The sequence below is a fragment of the Macaca nemestrina genome, chromosome 17 (genome assembly GCF_043159975.1).
Source record: "Macaca nemestrina isolate mMacNem1 chromosome 17, mMacNem.hap1, whole genome shotgun sequence".
In the NCBI taxonomy this organism is placed as follows: domain Eukaryota; kingdom Metazoa; phylum Chordata; class Mammalia; order Primates; family Cercopithecidae; genus Macaca; species Macaca nemestrina.
Window position 1 is genome coordinate 44,420,571 of NC_092141.1, and position 15,067 is coordinate 44,435,637.

At 46.1% G+C, this 15,067-nt stretch overlaps 1 protein-coding gene and 1 long non-coding RNA gene across 9 annotated transcripts in view; one reads left to right on the forward strand and one right to left on the reverse strand.

The window, feature by feature from the left end:
• The window catches only part of LOC105485121 (uncharacterized), a 71,804-nt gene that overhangs the window by 10,157 nt on the left and 46,580 nt on the right, over positions 1-15,067 (forward strand). For 4 of the 8 annotated variants that reach the window (XR_011615628.1, XR_989355.3, XR_011615629.1 and 1 more), the window contains 2 exons: positions 13,033-13,111; positions 13,350-13,440. This is a non-coding gene — a long non-coding RNA (uncharacterized lncRNA). Of the gene's footprint in view, positions 1-3,026; positions 4,486-7,495; positions 8,995-9,377; positions 10,528-13,032; positions 13,112-13,349; positions 13,441-15,067 lie in introns of those variants that run through there. The other 4 variants (XR_989352.2, XR_989356.2, XR_989357.2 and 1 more) reach the window with 4 other exon arrangements.
• On the reverse strand, positions 742-9,288 carry LOC105485120 (C-C motif chemokine ligand 5). Its single transcript, XM_011747317.3, has 3 exons — positions 9,152-9,288; positions 7,454-7,565; positions 742-962 (listed from the first exon to the last, which is right to left on the reverse strand). The coding sequence occupies exons 1-3, from the start codon at positions 9,225-9,227 to the stop codon at positions 875-877; spliced, it is 276 nt and encodes a 91-aa protein (XP_011745619.3). The 5' UTR covers positions 9,228-9,288; the 3' UTR covers positions 742-874.

Here is a 15,067-nt window from a genome sequence, read left to right on the forward strand (position 1 = left end):
TTAGTTTAATTGCTCTGCCTACCCATGCCCCCTTCTCAGAAAGCTTTTGTTTTCAGCCCTGTCATCCAAATCTAGGATGGATATCGGGTGTTTGCAAGCCCTGGAGCCCTCTGTGCTCAATGCTCATGGGGAAGGAGAGTTCCCCAGGAGGAAATCAAACCAAGAGTCAGCTTTATAGTTGCACTGAGAACTTTAATGGAAAGCCGATTTTTCATGTTTGCCGATAAGCTCCTCTGAGGGGTTAAGATGGAAGCTTAGGAGCTCAGTGTTCCTCCCCTCCTTGCCTCTAGAGGCATGTTGACTTCCTTCCTGGTCACAGAGCCCTGGCAAAGCCAAGGGGCTTCAGAGCTCAGAAGCTAGAGACTTCCTTTTGACAAAGCAGCGCCTCAGAAGCTCTTCTAGGCTTTTGATGGGGAGGCTTCTTTTTTTGTTGTTGTTGTGACGGAGTCTCACTCTGTCACCCAGGCTGGAGTGAAGTGGCACAATCTCAGCTCACTGCAGCCTCCACCTCCTGGGTTCAAACGATTTTCCTGCCTTAGCCTCCCGAGTAGCTGGGATTACAGGCATGCACCACCATGCCAGACTAATTTTTGTATTTTCAGTAGAGATGGGGTTTCATCATGTTGGCCAGGCTGGTCTCAAACTCCTGACCTCAAGTGATCCACCCACCTTGGTCTCCCAAAGTGTTGGGATTACAGGCATGCGCCACCACATCCAGCCTGGGGAAGGTTTTTATAACTGCTGCTGTGTGGTAGAATCTGGGCCCTTCAAGGAGGGGGTGGGGTAGGATAGTGAGGGGAAGCCTCCCAAGCTAGGACAAGAGCAAGCAGAAACAGGCGAATTTGTGTAAGTTCAGGTTCAAGGGCTCTCCATCCTAGCTCATCTCCAAAGAGTTGATGTACTCCCGAACCCATTTCTTCTCTGGGTTGGCACACACTTGGCGATTCTTTCGGGTGACAAAGCTGTGGGAGAGGAGAAGAGGGAGGATGAGACCTTCCCAGTACTGGGACAGCCAGTTTGGGGGATGAAGTGGATTAAGGTATAAAGGGAAATGATAATGGTATTGGGGTAGGGCATATTTGGAGCTCCATAAGATTTTATTTGTGGCTTTTAAGGAGAGGACATTTCCTCTTCTGTTGGATCAAAGGGCTCCAAGCCAGAAACAAATTTGTGTGCATTTTAACCACCTTCACACAAATATATGTAGCCTGAAAAGCTAAGAGGATATGGAGCCTTGAAACCCAGGGCTGAGCCTGCCAATCACCAGCCTTTTCTCAGTACTTCCTCTGTTCCAGGCCCTGTGCTGGGTGCTTAAGATGCAAAGAGAATAAGGTGTCCCTCAAAACTGAGTCATGGCTGAATAAGTGGAAGACGAGAAGTTCTTTTTTTTTTTTTTTGAGATGGAGTCTTGCTCTCTTGCCCAGGCTGGAGTGCAGTGGCACAATCTCGGCTCACTTCAACCTTCGCCTCCCGGGTTCAAGCGATTCTCCTGCCTCAGCCTCCCAAGTAACTGGGACTACTGGCGCCCACCACCATGCCCAGCTAATTTTTGTATTTTTAGTAGAGATGGGGTTTTACCATGTTGACCAGGATGGTCTCAAACTCCTAACCTCAGGTGATCCACCCACCTTGGCCTCCCAAAGTTTTGGGATTACAGGTGTGAGCCACCGTGCTCGGCCTTTTTTTTTTCTGAGATGGAGTCTCTGTCATCCAGGCTGGAGTGCAGTGGCGCAATCTTGGCTCACTGCAGTCTCCACCTCCCGGGTTCACGCCATTCTCCTGCCTCAGCCTCCTGAGTAGTTGGGACTACAGGCGCCCGCCACTACGCCTGGGCTAATTTTTTGTATTTTTAGTAGAGACAGGGTTTCACCATGTTAGCCAGGATGGTCTTGATCTCCTGACCTCGTGATCCACCTGCCTCGGCCTCCCAAAATGCTGGGATTACAGGCATGAGCCACCGCGCCTGGCCAAGAAGTTCTTGAAAGAACATCTGATTTGGCTTTAGACAATGCAGTGCCTGGCACACTCAACAAATGAATACATCTGTGCATGGGTGGGTGAATGAAAGAAGGGCATGACCTTGAGTCTTCATTTCACCATTTATTAGTTTGATCATTTTGGGCAAATCACTTAAAGCCTCTGAGTCTATTTGCTTAGCTCTGAAATGTAGATAGAAATAATTATTTGCACAATTACTGTGAAGCTCAAAGGATAATATGCATGAGTAAGTTTGGAAAAATACCATTCATGTGTTGTTACTAGAATGCTCTGAAACTTCTGCTTTAGGGTGGATGAGAGCAACATGAGACTGAAAGTCCTGGTACTAAACATTGTGGCTCAGGGGAGTTGAGGGCCATGAGATAATGGCAATGTCAAAGCCCTTCCACCAAGTAACCAGCCAGAATGTGGAGGCCTATGAGAATCAGAGGCCTTATCTCCATGGGCATTGATGATAAAGCTGGAAAAGTTGGGGGTCATGAGGGTCAGTCCAGCTGCCTGCCTCACCTGTCTGCTGGGAGACTGATTCTACCTGTGGGAGACCTTGGGCCTTGCTAGCAGTGCTGCCAATTAACACGTTACTTTAGGGTCAGTCCTGCCTAGTTACCCTTTCCCATTTAGGCTTTTCCTTTAGGAATTTTTCCTGCACATTATTATTATTATTATTTGAAATTTGAACATTGATTTTACTTAAGTTCAAATACTGGATATGTTATTTTAGAGGTTTTCATAGGAACAAATTCAACTTTTTTTTTTTTTTTTTTTTTTGAGACGGAGTCTCGCTCTGTCACCCAGGCTGGAGTGCAGTGGCCGGATCTCAGCTCACTGCAAGCTCCGCCTCCCGGGTTTACGCCATTCTCCTGCCTCAGCCTCCCGAGTAGCTGGGACTACAGGCGCCCACCACCTCGCCCGGCTAGTTTTTTGTATTTTTTTAGTAGAGACGGGGTTTCACCGGGTTAGCCAGGATGGTCTCGATCTCCTGACCTCATGATCTGCCCGTCTCGGCCTCCCAAAGTGCTGGGATTACAGGCTTGAGCCACCGTGCCCGGCCGAAATTCAACTATTTACTGTGCAGCCATCCAGAAGTTTGTTTGTTCGTTTGTTTGTTTATTTATTTATATTTTTGAGACAGGGTCTCACTGTCACCCAGGCTGGAGTGTAGTGACATAAACACAGCTCACTGTAGCCTCAACCTCCTGGGCTCAAGTGATTCTCCCACCTTAGCCTCCTGAGTAGCTGGGACCACAGGTGTACACCATCACATTTGGTTAATTTTTTAAAAATTATTTTTGTAGAGACAAGGTCTCACCATGTTGCCCAGGCTGGTCTCAAATTCCTGGGCTCAAGCCATCCTCCTACCTCAGTCTCCCAAAACGTTGGTATTACAGGGGTAAGCCACCATGCCTGGCCAGAAGTTTATTTTATTTTTTATTTTTGAGATGGAGTTTTGCTCTTATTGCCCAGGCTGGAGTGCAGTGGCACAATCTCAGCTCACTGCAACCTTCGCCTCCCGGGTTCAAGCGATTCTCCTGCCTCAGCCTCCTGAGTAGCTGGGATTACAGGTGCGCACCACCATGCCCAGCTGATGTTTTTGTATTTTTAGTAGAGACAGGGTTTCATCCTGTTGACCAGGCTGGTCTTGAACTCCTGACTTCAGGTGACGACCCACGTCAGCCTCCCAAAGTACAGGGATCACAGGCGTGAGCCACTGTGCCCAGCTAGAAGTTTATTTTTTAACTCTTATTGACTCACACAGTATGCCACATGATTACATGGCATAACAAAGGAATTATATGTCTCAAACAACACAGAAATTCCACCTTTGCTTTTGTGATTACTATCACATTTAAAAGAATAGAAATGTATTCCCTAGATGGAAATATTATTCCCAAATATGTTCTGATGTGCTAGGTACCCACCTTATTTAAATATTTCATCACTTATTCATTTTTTTGGTTTAATATTTTCATTCTTTCTATATGCATGTATCGGTGTATCTGTCAAAGTCACTAAGCTCTTGTGGTTCTGATTCTGTGCCTAAGAGCATGAATTTTTTTTTTAAATCGTGGTAAAATATTCGTAACATAAAATTTACCATCTTAACCATTTTTGGATGTGTCCTGCACATTCTTGAGCCTAAATGTTTTCAGACAAAGTGAAGCCTTAGATTGTCTGGTGAGAATGAGGATTTCTTGGTTTCTCTTTGGGTTTCCCTTTTCCCAGTCTCATTCAGACCCACCTGACCATCTCTTTTTCTCCCACCCTGGTGTGCAGAGATAAGAAAGGGAGCGGAAGCAGTATTCTGGCCTCTCATACTTCCTAGAGTTTGTGTTCTTTTTTAGGGTGGTGTGAGAGTTTCACACCCAGACCATGCCCTTGTTCAGCCAGGAGTCATACAGGAAATCCTGCCAGACTTGCTATCACTCTCTCTTTGGCATCCTTGACCTGTGACTAGGAAATCAAAAAGCCAGGAAATCAATACCTGAGGTAAGGGTAGCTCAGGCCTCCATTTCCTGCCCCCAAACTCCCCGCAGATTGTGATACCGAAGAACAGCCCCTCCTTGCCAAGTCTTCCCTCCTTACTTCCATTTTTAGCACCCTCTGCTTGCCTGACTTCCTCCTTCTGCCTGCCCCTTAAGAGCGGATGTTCTCAAAGCTGCTGCCCTTTTCTCTTCTTTGTGTTTTTTCCTAAGTCTCTGGCCCTGGGCCTGGCACACAGTTGATGCTTAATGGATTTTTATTGAATGAGTAAGTGAATGAACGAATTGCATTCATTCCTTAAGTTTCACCTGTTACTTTTGTGCATGCAATAATGCATTTAGATGATGATGATAAGAATAAGCTAATATTTATGCACCTACTGTGTGCCAGAGCATATTGTAAGCATTTTCATCTTACTGTGACCCAGTGGGGGAAGTACTTCTATTACCCTATTTTGTAGAGGAGGAAATTGGGGTCCCAAGAGGTTAATTGAAAGGCCTACACTCGGCAAGTGTCATAGCTGGAGTTCTAACAAAGCAAACTAGCTCTAGAGCCAGTACTCACCAAGGCAGGCTGCATTGCCTTTTTAAAGTTGGGATACCCCTTTTTCCTACAAAAGAATGTCATGTTTTCAGCCCTAACACCATTTCCTCAGCTACCAACCCTTAATTTCACCGTCACCACTGGATATATCCACAGGGTTATCTTGCTGGCACCTTAGCTCTTTCCTCTTTAAACAGCTCTTCCACAAGGCTTAAGATGGTTCTACATTTCTCCAGCCAGAGGTGGAAACCTCAGTGTCATCCTCAACCCCCATATTTCTCCCTTGCTCTTGACCTCAAATCACCTGCTAGGGCTTGCAAATTCCACCTTTGAAGGTTTCAAAGGTGTCTGTCTTTGAAACCTCCTGTTTCTCCTTTCCTTCAGGCACTGTTCAGGTTCCAATGCTACTCACATGGAAAACAGTAGCCGCTAAACTGGACTCCTGTTTTCTCAGCTTTCCCTGTTCTAGCTCATTTTACACTAGACAGCTCTAGCACTTTTGCTGCATTTTCCTGACACTCTGTGCTTTCCTACATGGAGACTCTACATTAACCAAAGTAGAATCCTGGGGGACAGTCCCTCTTCCTGATATATCCCATTCCCTAGGCTTTTCTCTGCCAGGCCAAATCTCTCCTCAGACAGCACCATTTGCAGCAAACCTGTAAATCCCTGAAGCTGAATATGTTTCCTCTCTCTTTCCCTTGTCATGTTTTTTTGCTGGGTACTCTAGTCATTGCTGTGTCTGTCTTGCCCCTCTTATTAGACTATGAGCCCCATAAGGTTGGGCTGGGACAGTGGCTTTAGTAATCTGTGTCTGCCCATAGTATGTGCTCAGGGAAGGATTTTCTTCTTTTGAAAAATATTTGTTTTCAGAAATAAAATTAGTAGTTGTTAAATATTACCACTATACTTCAAAAAATTCATCAGACCCAAAGTCTGTCTTTGAATACCTCTAACTTTGACAGTGTCATAGAAATTTTTGCATTAAAAAACTTCACCCTGGCCAGGCGCGGTGGTTCACGCCTGTAATCCCAGCACTTTGGGAGGCCGGGCTGAACAGATCGCTTGAGCTCAGAAGTTCAAGACCAGCCTGGCCAACATGGTGAAACTCCGTCTCCACAAAAATTACAAAAGTTAGCTGGGCGTGATGGTGCGTGCCTGTAATCTCAGCTACCTGGGAGGCTGAGGCAGGAGAATTGCTTGAACCCAGGAGGCAGAGGATGCAGTGAGCTGAGATCACACCATTGCACAACAGTGAGCTGAGATCACACCCTGGGCAACAGAGTGAGTGAGACTCTGTCTCAAAACAAAAACAAAAACTTCACTGTTATATAGGAAACTTCAGGATTGCACCATTTTCATTTTTGAAGTCTCTGCCATACATTTCTTAAGCAATTGTCACTAATGACTGCTATAGCAGAAAGAGGAGGCTCTAGAGATGGGCTTCATCCCTCATTTACTGTGCAGCCTTGGCTAAGTCAATAAACCTCTCTGAATCTTAGTTTTAATACCTGAAACATGGAGAGAATTATGCATACTTGTCAGAGCTAAGTGTAATTTAAAGATCATGCACATAAGACATTTGACACATAGTAGGCATTTCCTATATAGTAGGGTTTATTATATTTTTCCAAATATACTAGCTTGCATATTTAAAGGTGAATCTTATTTCCTTATTTCTTCTTTGATGGATGGCTTTTTTTTAAATTATTTGACTGCAATTATAGATCCCTGACCTCTGACCTCTCCTCCCTAGTTCCTCTGAGGTTTAGGTGGATTTGACTGGGTGTGAAATATGGGGGACTGTAGGATTCTTCACTGAAGGGGATGACTGACTTGATCTTCCCCACACAGTAGCATTCCAGACCATGTTGAAGTAAAGGCCACACCAGTAAAGATTGGAGTCCTAGGCTGGGCGCGGTGGCTCACACCTGTAATCCCAGCACTTTGGGAGGCCAAGGTGGGTGGATCACGAGGGCAGGAAATCGAGACCATCCTGGCTAACACGGTGAAACCCCGTCTCTACTAAAAAATACAAAAAATTAGCCGGGCACGGTGGCGGGCACCTGTAGTCCCAGCTACTTGGGAGGCTGAGGCAGGAGAATGGTGTGAACCCAGGAGGTGGAGCTTGCAGTGAGCCAAGATCGTGCCACTGCACTCCAGCCTGGGCGACAGAGTGAGACTCCATCTCAAAAAAAAAAAAAAAAAAAAAAAAGACTGGAGTCCTAGGAACATAGTCCATCAGAGTGGGCAGGATTCTCTAAGGACAGCTTGTCTAGTCTTTTTTCATGATAGCAGGGGACTCTGAGGCTAGAAATGGAGGAGCTGTGGCTGCTCATAGCTGGAGGATGGGTGGGAGTGGGTAGGGCATCCTCTCAGAGGACTCCTGAGGGAACAGGCTCTGGGAGGGCTCCATGGTGCTGAGACTCACACGACTGCTGGGTTGGAGCACTTGCCACTGGTGTAGAAATACTCCTTGATGTGGGCACGGGGCAGTGGGCGGGCAATGTAGGCAAAGCAGCAGGGTGTGGTGTCTGAGGCATCTGGAAGAGGAAAGGAAGGAGGGAGACCCTTTTATTCATTGCTACTGCACACTAGACATTGTGCTGAACACTTTGTATGATCTATTTAGAAAGAACTGTTATCTTCCTTGACAGAAACTGAGGCTCAGAGAGGTAAAGTCACTTGGCCATGGATAAACGGTGGCAGAGTGGGGATTCCAACCCCTCATCTAATCTTTGAGCCAAGCTTGTATCCACTCCTCTACACCATAACCCTCTGCCCTTGGCTCTCAGGGCCTCCTCCTGGCTTGTCCTGGGTCCTCTGGCCTCATTTATGCCCTTCCAGAATCCTCAATGGATTCAGAACTTGGTTTCTTTGAGACCTAGGGCAGGTTGTGGGGAGGCTTCCAAGGCTCAGGCTCCATAACTCAGCCAGGATCCTAAGAGCAGCCTGGAGATGCATATTGTATCTTGAGAGCTCCTGTTGAGCTTCAGTGAGAAGGGCTCTCAACAGAGAACTTCTTGTTGGTCAGTTAATTCAAGATCACGCTGGGAAGCATCAGTTGCCACTTCCCAGCAGAGGAGTAGTTTTTATCTTCCCAGCGAGATGGAACCAGGTTTGAATATCAGTCTCCCCATTTCCTAGCTCTGTGCCTGCCCATGGACAAGTTACTTAACCTCTCTGTTTTCCCATCTGTAAGTCAAGGAAAGCTACTCAAAGAAGAGTTGTAGGTATTAAATAAGATGTACAAAAATCAGCCAGGCGCGGTGGCTCACTCCTGTAATCCCAGCACTTTGGGAGGCCGAGGAGGGTGGATCACGAGGTCAGGAGATCAAGACCATCCTGGCTAACACGGTGAAGCCCCGTGTCCACTAAAAGATACAAAACATTAGCCAGGCATGGTCATGGGCACCTGTAGTCCCAGCTACTCTGGAGGCTGAGGCAGGAGAATGGTGTGAACCCGGGAGGCGGAGCTTGCAGTGAGCCGAGATCGTGCCACTGCACTCCAGCCTGGGTGACAGAGCAAAGACTCCATCTCAAAAAAAAAAAAAAAGAAAAAAGATGTACAAAAATCAGCACAATGCCTGATCCACAGTAGCCATTTAATTAGCTTTTATTATCCTCTCTTTGTTTTTGTTTTTTAAATGTATTCACTCTAATAAAGCCACATACCCTCTCATAAGCCAATTTTTTACATTTATGAAAAGAGAGAGAATATGGCTATCTCAGGGTCTCAGAAAGTTTTAGTTTAGTTAAATTTCTTAGAAACCCTGCTGCTGACAGGCATGAGTCAGTCGTGTTTCAAAGTCAGTGTGAGCTACTCATGACTACTAATCTCCCCAACATGAGTCCACACTCAGTGAACTCCTGTAGGCCTTGGGGGTGTAGACCTTGAAGACAGGAAAACTGATCAGGAGATCCCTGCCATGAAGCAGCATAGAGATCCCTCAAGGACAACAGGACATCTGGGTAAGACAATCCACAAGAATGTAAATAATGGGGTTCGGACAATATTCATGCTACAGTTGAAAAGAGGGCAAGGTCTGGGACAGTCATTGGGATGGGGTGGGCATTCTAGGCAGAGGGTCCGACTCCACAGGCGGTGGTGGTCAAGACCAGGACTTACGTGGGGAGGCAGATGCAGGAGCGCAGAGGGCTGTAGCAACGAGGATGACAGCGAGGGCAGCCACGGAGACCTTCATGGTACCTGTGGGAGAGGCTGTGGGAGGTCCACGTGCTGTCACAGGATCCTCTGCAGGAATCCTCTGCAGCTCAGGCTGGCTCTTTATAGGGCCAGTTAAGGGGTATCCCCTAAGGGGAGTTTCCAAAATAGCAACCGAGCATTGGCCGGTATCATAAGTGAAATTGCACATAACGGAAAAGAAAACTGAAATAGCCTCCGGAAATTCGAGTCTCTGTCTCCCCCTCACTGCCCTCTCATCTAGAGTGAGCTCATCAGTTTCCCCTTTGACCAAGCACCAGTGGTGGAAACATTTCTCTGCTGACATCCTTAGTTTTACCTTCCAGGGAAGGGGTCCTCCTCAGACAGCAGTAAGCTGCTTCCTTGGGGACAACAAGGACAGGCAGTTAGAACAGGATCATAAGTCACTAAGTCTTTATTACTCACTGAGTCACTGAGTCTTCAAAGTTCCTGCTTATTCATTATAGATCTTATCTCCTTTCCCTCATCCACGGAAGGATGTTATTTATAAGGTGTTTTATTGAGGAGGGTGCTCTGGATATACAGTCCCCAAAGGAGGTGAGCGCACTCTCACTGTACATTGAGGCAGTTGATCTGAGCTGGGCATTGGGGACCTTTTCACCAGATATAAGTTGGAATGAGTCCTCTTGTGGGAATTTCTTTCTTTCATCCTGGCCATAGGGTCTCTCCCATTTACTTGCTAAGTGACCTTTGGGAAAAGTGCTTAATGTCTTTGAGTTCTATTTCCTTGTTTATAAAGTAGAATAATTGATTAGAGGCTTGTTGAGAAGCAGAGAGAGAGAGAAAGATCTCTTACAGCATACTCTACCATTATTGGCTACCATTTACTGAGGGCTTATCTGTGCCAGCCACTATTCTACCGGCTTAGCGTGTGTCAACTCATTTACTATTATTATCCCCACTTTATGAATGAGAAAACTCAATATAATACTGGGATCCCATCTCACTGAAGGCCTTCTTGGGCACAAAAGTTACAGAATATGAAAGCTTCAAAGGACTTTAGGGATCCATTTTTTTTCCATGTTCTTCAGTTGCACAAGAGGAAATCAAGGCCCAGTGAGCAGGAGTGACTTGCTAAGAACACACAGCAAATGAATGACAGAGATCATTCATCAGAATGATCAGAACGCAGTTGCCCTCGCTCCCACTTCGGTGCTCCATCCATTAAGTACTGCCCAACATTAAAGGGTTCGTGGTTAGGAGTATCCTCAAAACTGAACCCATGTGGAACTTCTGGATTAGAGCCGGGGTCCTTATTCCATTCCAAAGAACTGGATATAGTAAGTCTTTATCAATTCCTATTTTAGTAGTTAACAATTAGCAACAATTTGATCTGGGCTAGGCTGAAATTGGCATCTGAATTATTATTATAATTATAATTATTATTATTTTTGAGATGGAGTCTTGCTCTGTCGCCCAGGCTGGAGTGCAGTGGCACGATCTCGGCTCACTGCAAGCTCCGCCTCCTGGGTTCATGCCATTGTTCTGCCTCAGCCTCCTGAGTAGCTGGGACTACAGGTACCCGCCACCACACCTGGCTAATTTTTTTGTATTTTTAGTAGAGACAGAGTTTCACCGTGTTAGCCAGGATAGTCTCTATCTCCTGCCCTCATGATCCACCTGCCTTGGCCTCCCAAAGTGCTGGGATTACAGCCGTGAGCCACCGCGCCTGGCTGGCATCTGAATTATTTAAAAGAAAAGTGTTTATTGAGAATGACAAAAGCAAAATAAACAAAATGTAACCCTCTACTGAGATCATTTTCTGTTTGCTACTCTCACACTTGTAACATGGTGGTTGAGGGTGACTAAATCACCCAGAATGGGAAGACTTTGTCACATTTCTTCCTCACGATGACTTTGAGGCAGAGTGGTTATTATTCTCATTTGACTAAAAAGGAAACTAAGCCTCAGAACAGACAGCATCTTCAAGCTCAGGCAGCTGATAAGTGGGATTTGAAGGCAGGTGTTTCTGATGACCATGCCCCAGCTCTGACCAGTGAATCACATCAGTAAGGCAGTTAACAGTTATCAAGGCCTTTCTAGGTTTCAGCTGCTATTCCAAGCTTTTTTTTTTTTTTTTTTTTTTGAGACAGAGTCTCACTCTGTTGATCAGGCTGAAGTGCGGAGGTGCGATCTCGGCTCACTGCACCCTCAGCCTCCCAAGTTCAAGCAATTCTCCTGCCTCCTGAGTAGCTGGGATTACAGGCATCGCCACCATGCCTGGCTAATTTTTGTATAGTTAGTAGAGACAGGGTTTCACCATGTTGGCCAGGCTGGTCTCGAACTCCTGACCTCAGGCGATCCGCCCACCTTGGCTTTCCAAAGGGCTGGGATTACAGATGCGAGCCACCGCGCCAGGCCTTGTTCCAAGCTCTTTACAACAATCCTCTCATACCCTCCTTACAGCTCAATCAATTAACAATGGAAACACAATTTTGGAAAGTATGGCCATCTCATTTAAAGAAACAAATTGCAAGCACTTTAGAAACATTCATCCAGCCACATAAAAATGTTCTAGCAATTGTTTCCTTCACAAAGCCATGTTAGGTCTAAGGTAAGTTGCCAAACATGTGAGAGGTTCTGGAAAAGGCAGTGGGTTAAGAGCAGGGACTTGGCAGTTTCTCCTGTTCATTGGCCAGGTGGCCTCAGGTAAGTTATTAATAATCTCTCTGGTCTCAGTTTCCTTACCTATAAATCAGTGATAATAATAATAGTCCCTCACACAACTATCAAGACAATTAAGTCCCTATAAATGTTCTCATGCTTGCAAAGCTCTTAGTGCAACGTCTGACACATGTTGTTAAGTACTTAATAACACTGGCTATTATTATCATGCTATCATTAAGAGTAAGGTGTCAGTGCCTTTAAGGATATTCTGTAATTTATGCTTTTCAGCAGTCTAAACTAAACCCCCAGTCAATATTACAAAAAATCTTTATTTATTACAAAAATCTTTTTTTTTTTTTTTTCCCGAGACGGAGTCTCGCTCTGTCGCCCAGGCTGGAGTGCAGTGGCATGGTCTCGGCTCACTGCAAGCTCCACCTCCCGGGTTCACACCATTCTCCTGCCTCAGCCTCCCAAGTAGCTGGGACTACAGGCGCCCACCACCACACCTGGCTAATGTTTTGTATTTTTAGTAGAGACAGGGTTTCACTGTGTTAGCCAGGATGGTCTCGATCTCCTGACCTTGTGATCCGCCCGCCTCGGCCTCCCAAAGTGCTGGGATTACAGGCGTGAACCGCCGCGCCCGGCCTTTTTTTTTTTTTTTTTTTTTTTTTTTTTAAGATGGATTCTCTCACTTTCACCCAGACTGGAGTGCAGTGGCGCGATCTTGGCTCACTGCAAGCTCCGCCTCCCGGGTTCACGCCATTCTCCTGCCTCAGCCTCCCGAGTAGCTGGGACTACAGGCGCCTGCCACCATGCCTGGCTAATTTTTTGTATTTTTAGTAGAGACGGGGTTTCACTGTGTCAGCCAGGATGATCTCGATCTCCTGACCTGGTGATCCACCTGCCTTGGCCTCCCAAAGTGCTGGGATTACAGGCATGAGCCACCACGCTTGGCCACAAAAAGTCTTTTTTAAAACAGATGGGTCGTTGAGGCTTAGAGAGGTTAAGTGACTAGCTTATAGTCACAGCCTACAGTAGTAGAGTTCAACATTGAACCCATGTCTGGGTTCATGGACTTTCTACCACACTTCATTGTTTCTAGAGAAAATCATAAAACGATTGCCAAGGCTCAGTTTTCTCCTGTGAGCTCAATTTCTGTTTTCTTTCCTTGATTGCAGTTTCCCTCTTTAAGGAAGAAAAGAAAGTGTTTTCCTGGATACCAGATATGCTGAGTTGGGACACGAGCTAAGGACAGAGGTGAGGAAACCCGCAGACAACACCGACATGCTCCTCATCTTTGAATCCCAGCAAACCTTTCCACTGTGTGTGTGTGTGTGTATGTGTATCTGTGTGTAAGTGGTGGTGGGACAGGGGGTGGTGGGTAGGATGGTGGGATGTTGGGATTGCTGAGTGGGAATAGGCAGTGGGAATGTCAAGAGTACTTTTGTTGTTGTTGTTGTTGTTGTTTGAGACAGCATCTCACTCTGTTCCCCAGGCTGGAATGCAGTTGCTGATCACCTGCAGGCTTGAATTCCAGGGTTCAAGAGATCCTCCTACTTCAGCCTCCTGAGCAGCTGGGACTACAGGTGTGCACCACCATGCTGGGCTAATTTGAGACAGTCTGGCTTTGTTGCCCAGGCTGGAGTGCAGTGGCACGATCTTGGCTCACTGCAAGCTCCGCCTCCCAGGTTCATGCCATTCTCCTGCCTCAGCCTCCCGAGTAGCTGGGACTACAGGCACCTACCACCACGCCTGGCTACTTTTTTATATTTTTAGTAGAGACAGGGCTTTACTGTGTTAGCCTGGATGGTCTCAATCTCCTGCCCTCGTGATCCGCCCGCTTCAGCCCCCCAAAGTGCTGGGATTACAGGTGTGAGCCACCGTACCTGGCCTTTTTTTTTTTTTTTTTTTTTTTTTGAGACAGAGTATTGCTCTGTCACCCAGGCTGGAGTGCAGTGACACGATCTCGGCTCACTGCAAGCTCCGCCTCCCTGGTTCACACCATTCTCCTGTCTCAGCTTCCCAAGTAGCTGGGACTACAGGCGCCCACCACAATGCGTGGCTAATTTTTCGTATTTGTGGTAGAGATGGGGTTTGACCATGTTAGCCAGGTTGGTCTTGATATCCTGACCTTGTGATCCGCCCGTCTCGACCTCTCAAAGTGCTGGGATTATAGGCATGAGCCACTGCACCATACTGGGCTAATTTTTAAATTTTTTTATAGATGGGATCTTGCCATGTTGCTCAGGCTGGTCTTGAAGTCCTGGCTTCAAGCAATCCTCCCACCTTGGCCTCCCAAAGTGCTGGGGTTGTAGGCATGAACCACCACACCCAGCCATGGGAGTATTTTTCTTCCCTTTCATTGATTCCAATAGATTGTGAGGAGCACAGGAGGGAGGAGAATCTAATTTTTATTTCATTTCTACCATTCATTTTCTCCTATGCAAAATCAAGGTTTGGGCTTGATGGGCTATCTTCAATTTTTTCTCTGGTGCTAATGTACTGATTCCATGTATAAGCAAATTAGAGAGCCCACGTAAACAGTATGGTGCCTGGTACAGGGTGGGTGTTCAATGAATGGCAACTGTCATTATTATTCACCCAGCACATTATATTCCTGAAAACCAGGAACTCCTTCCTGTCTGACCCACAGTAGTGGTGGAGAGGATCAAGGGCAATAATGATAATGGATGTGCTTAGGAGACGTAAGGTGAGGTATACCAGTACACCATCATGGAGCAGTTGCTGCTCTCCCTGTGCCTTCAGTGTGCGTGGTCTGTACCCCTCAGTCATTCCTTACCCACTCTACAGATTTTACTGAGAATTGCTATGAGCTGGGCACCGTTCTAGGCACTGCAGGCACCATGGCTAGTAAGACAGGCAAAGACCTGCCATCTGGAGCTTGTATGGGTGTAGGGTAGGGGGACGGGGAGAAGGGAGATAAACAAAAAACAAGTAAATTTACACTCCTTTATTGTGAATCATCTTTTCACTGGTCTTGTCTTAACTCCATGAAAACAGTGACAGTGTCCTGTGTGTTTTCTATTTATTTGTATTCTCCACCTGCTTTCCAATAAATGTCTTAGACATGCTGTTAAATCAATGCTGATTAAGTCATACTAACTTCTTGTAGCATCTTGATTAAATGGGCTCTCTAGAGTCAGACTTCTAGGTTCAAAATCCAGCTTTATGACTTATTATTTATTTATGTAT

What these genes read in the sequence shown, in the direction of transcription:
- LOC105485120 (XM_011747317.3), bottom strand. Translation starts at nt 9,227, where the DNA reads ATGAAGGTCTCCGTGGCTGCCCTCGCTGTCATCCTCGTTGCTACAGCC. An exon ending in TCCTGCATCTGCCTCCCCAC is followed by an intron (nt 7,566 to 9,151) that starts GTAAGTCCTGGT and finishes TTCCTCTTCCAG; the next exon opens with ATGCCTCAGACACCACACCC. An exon ending in TGCTCCAACCCAGCAGTCGT is followed by an intron (nt 963 to 7,453) that starts GTGAGTCTCAGC and finishes CCTCTCCCACAG; the next exon opens with CTTTGTCACCCGAAAGAATC.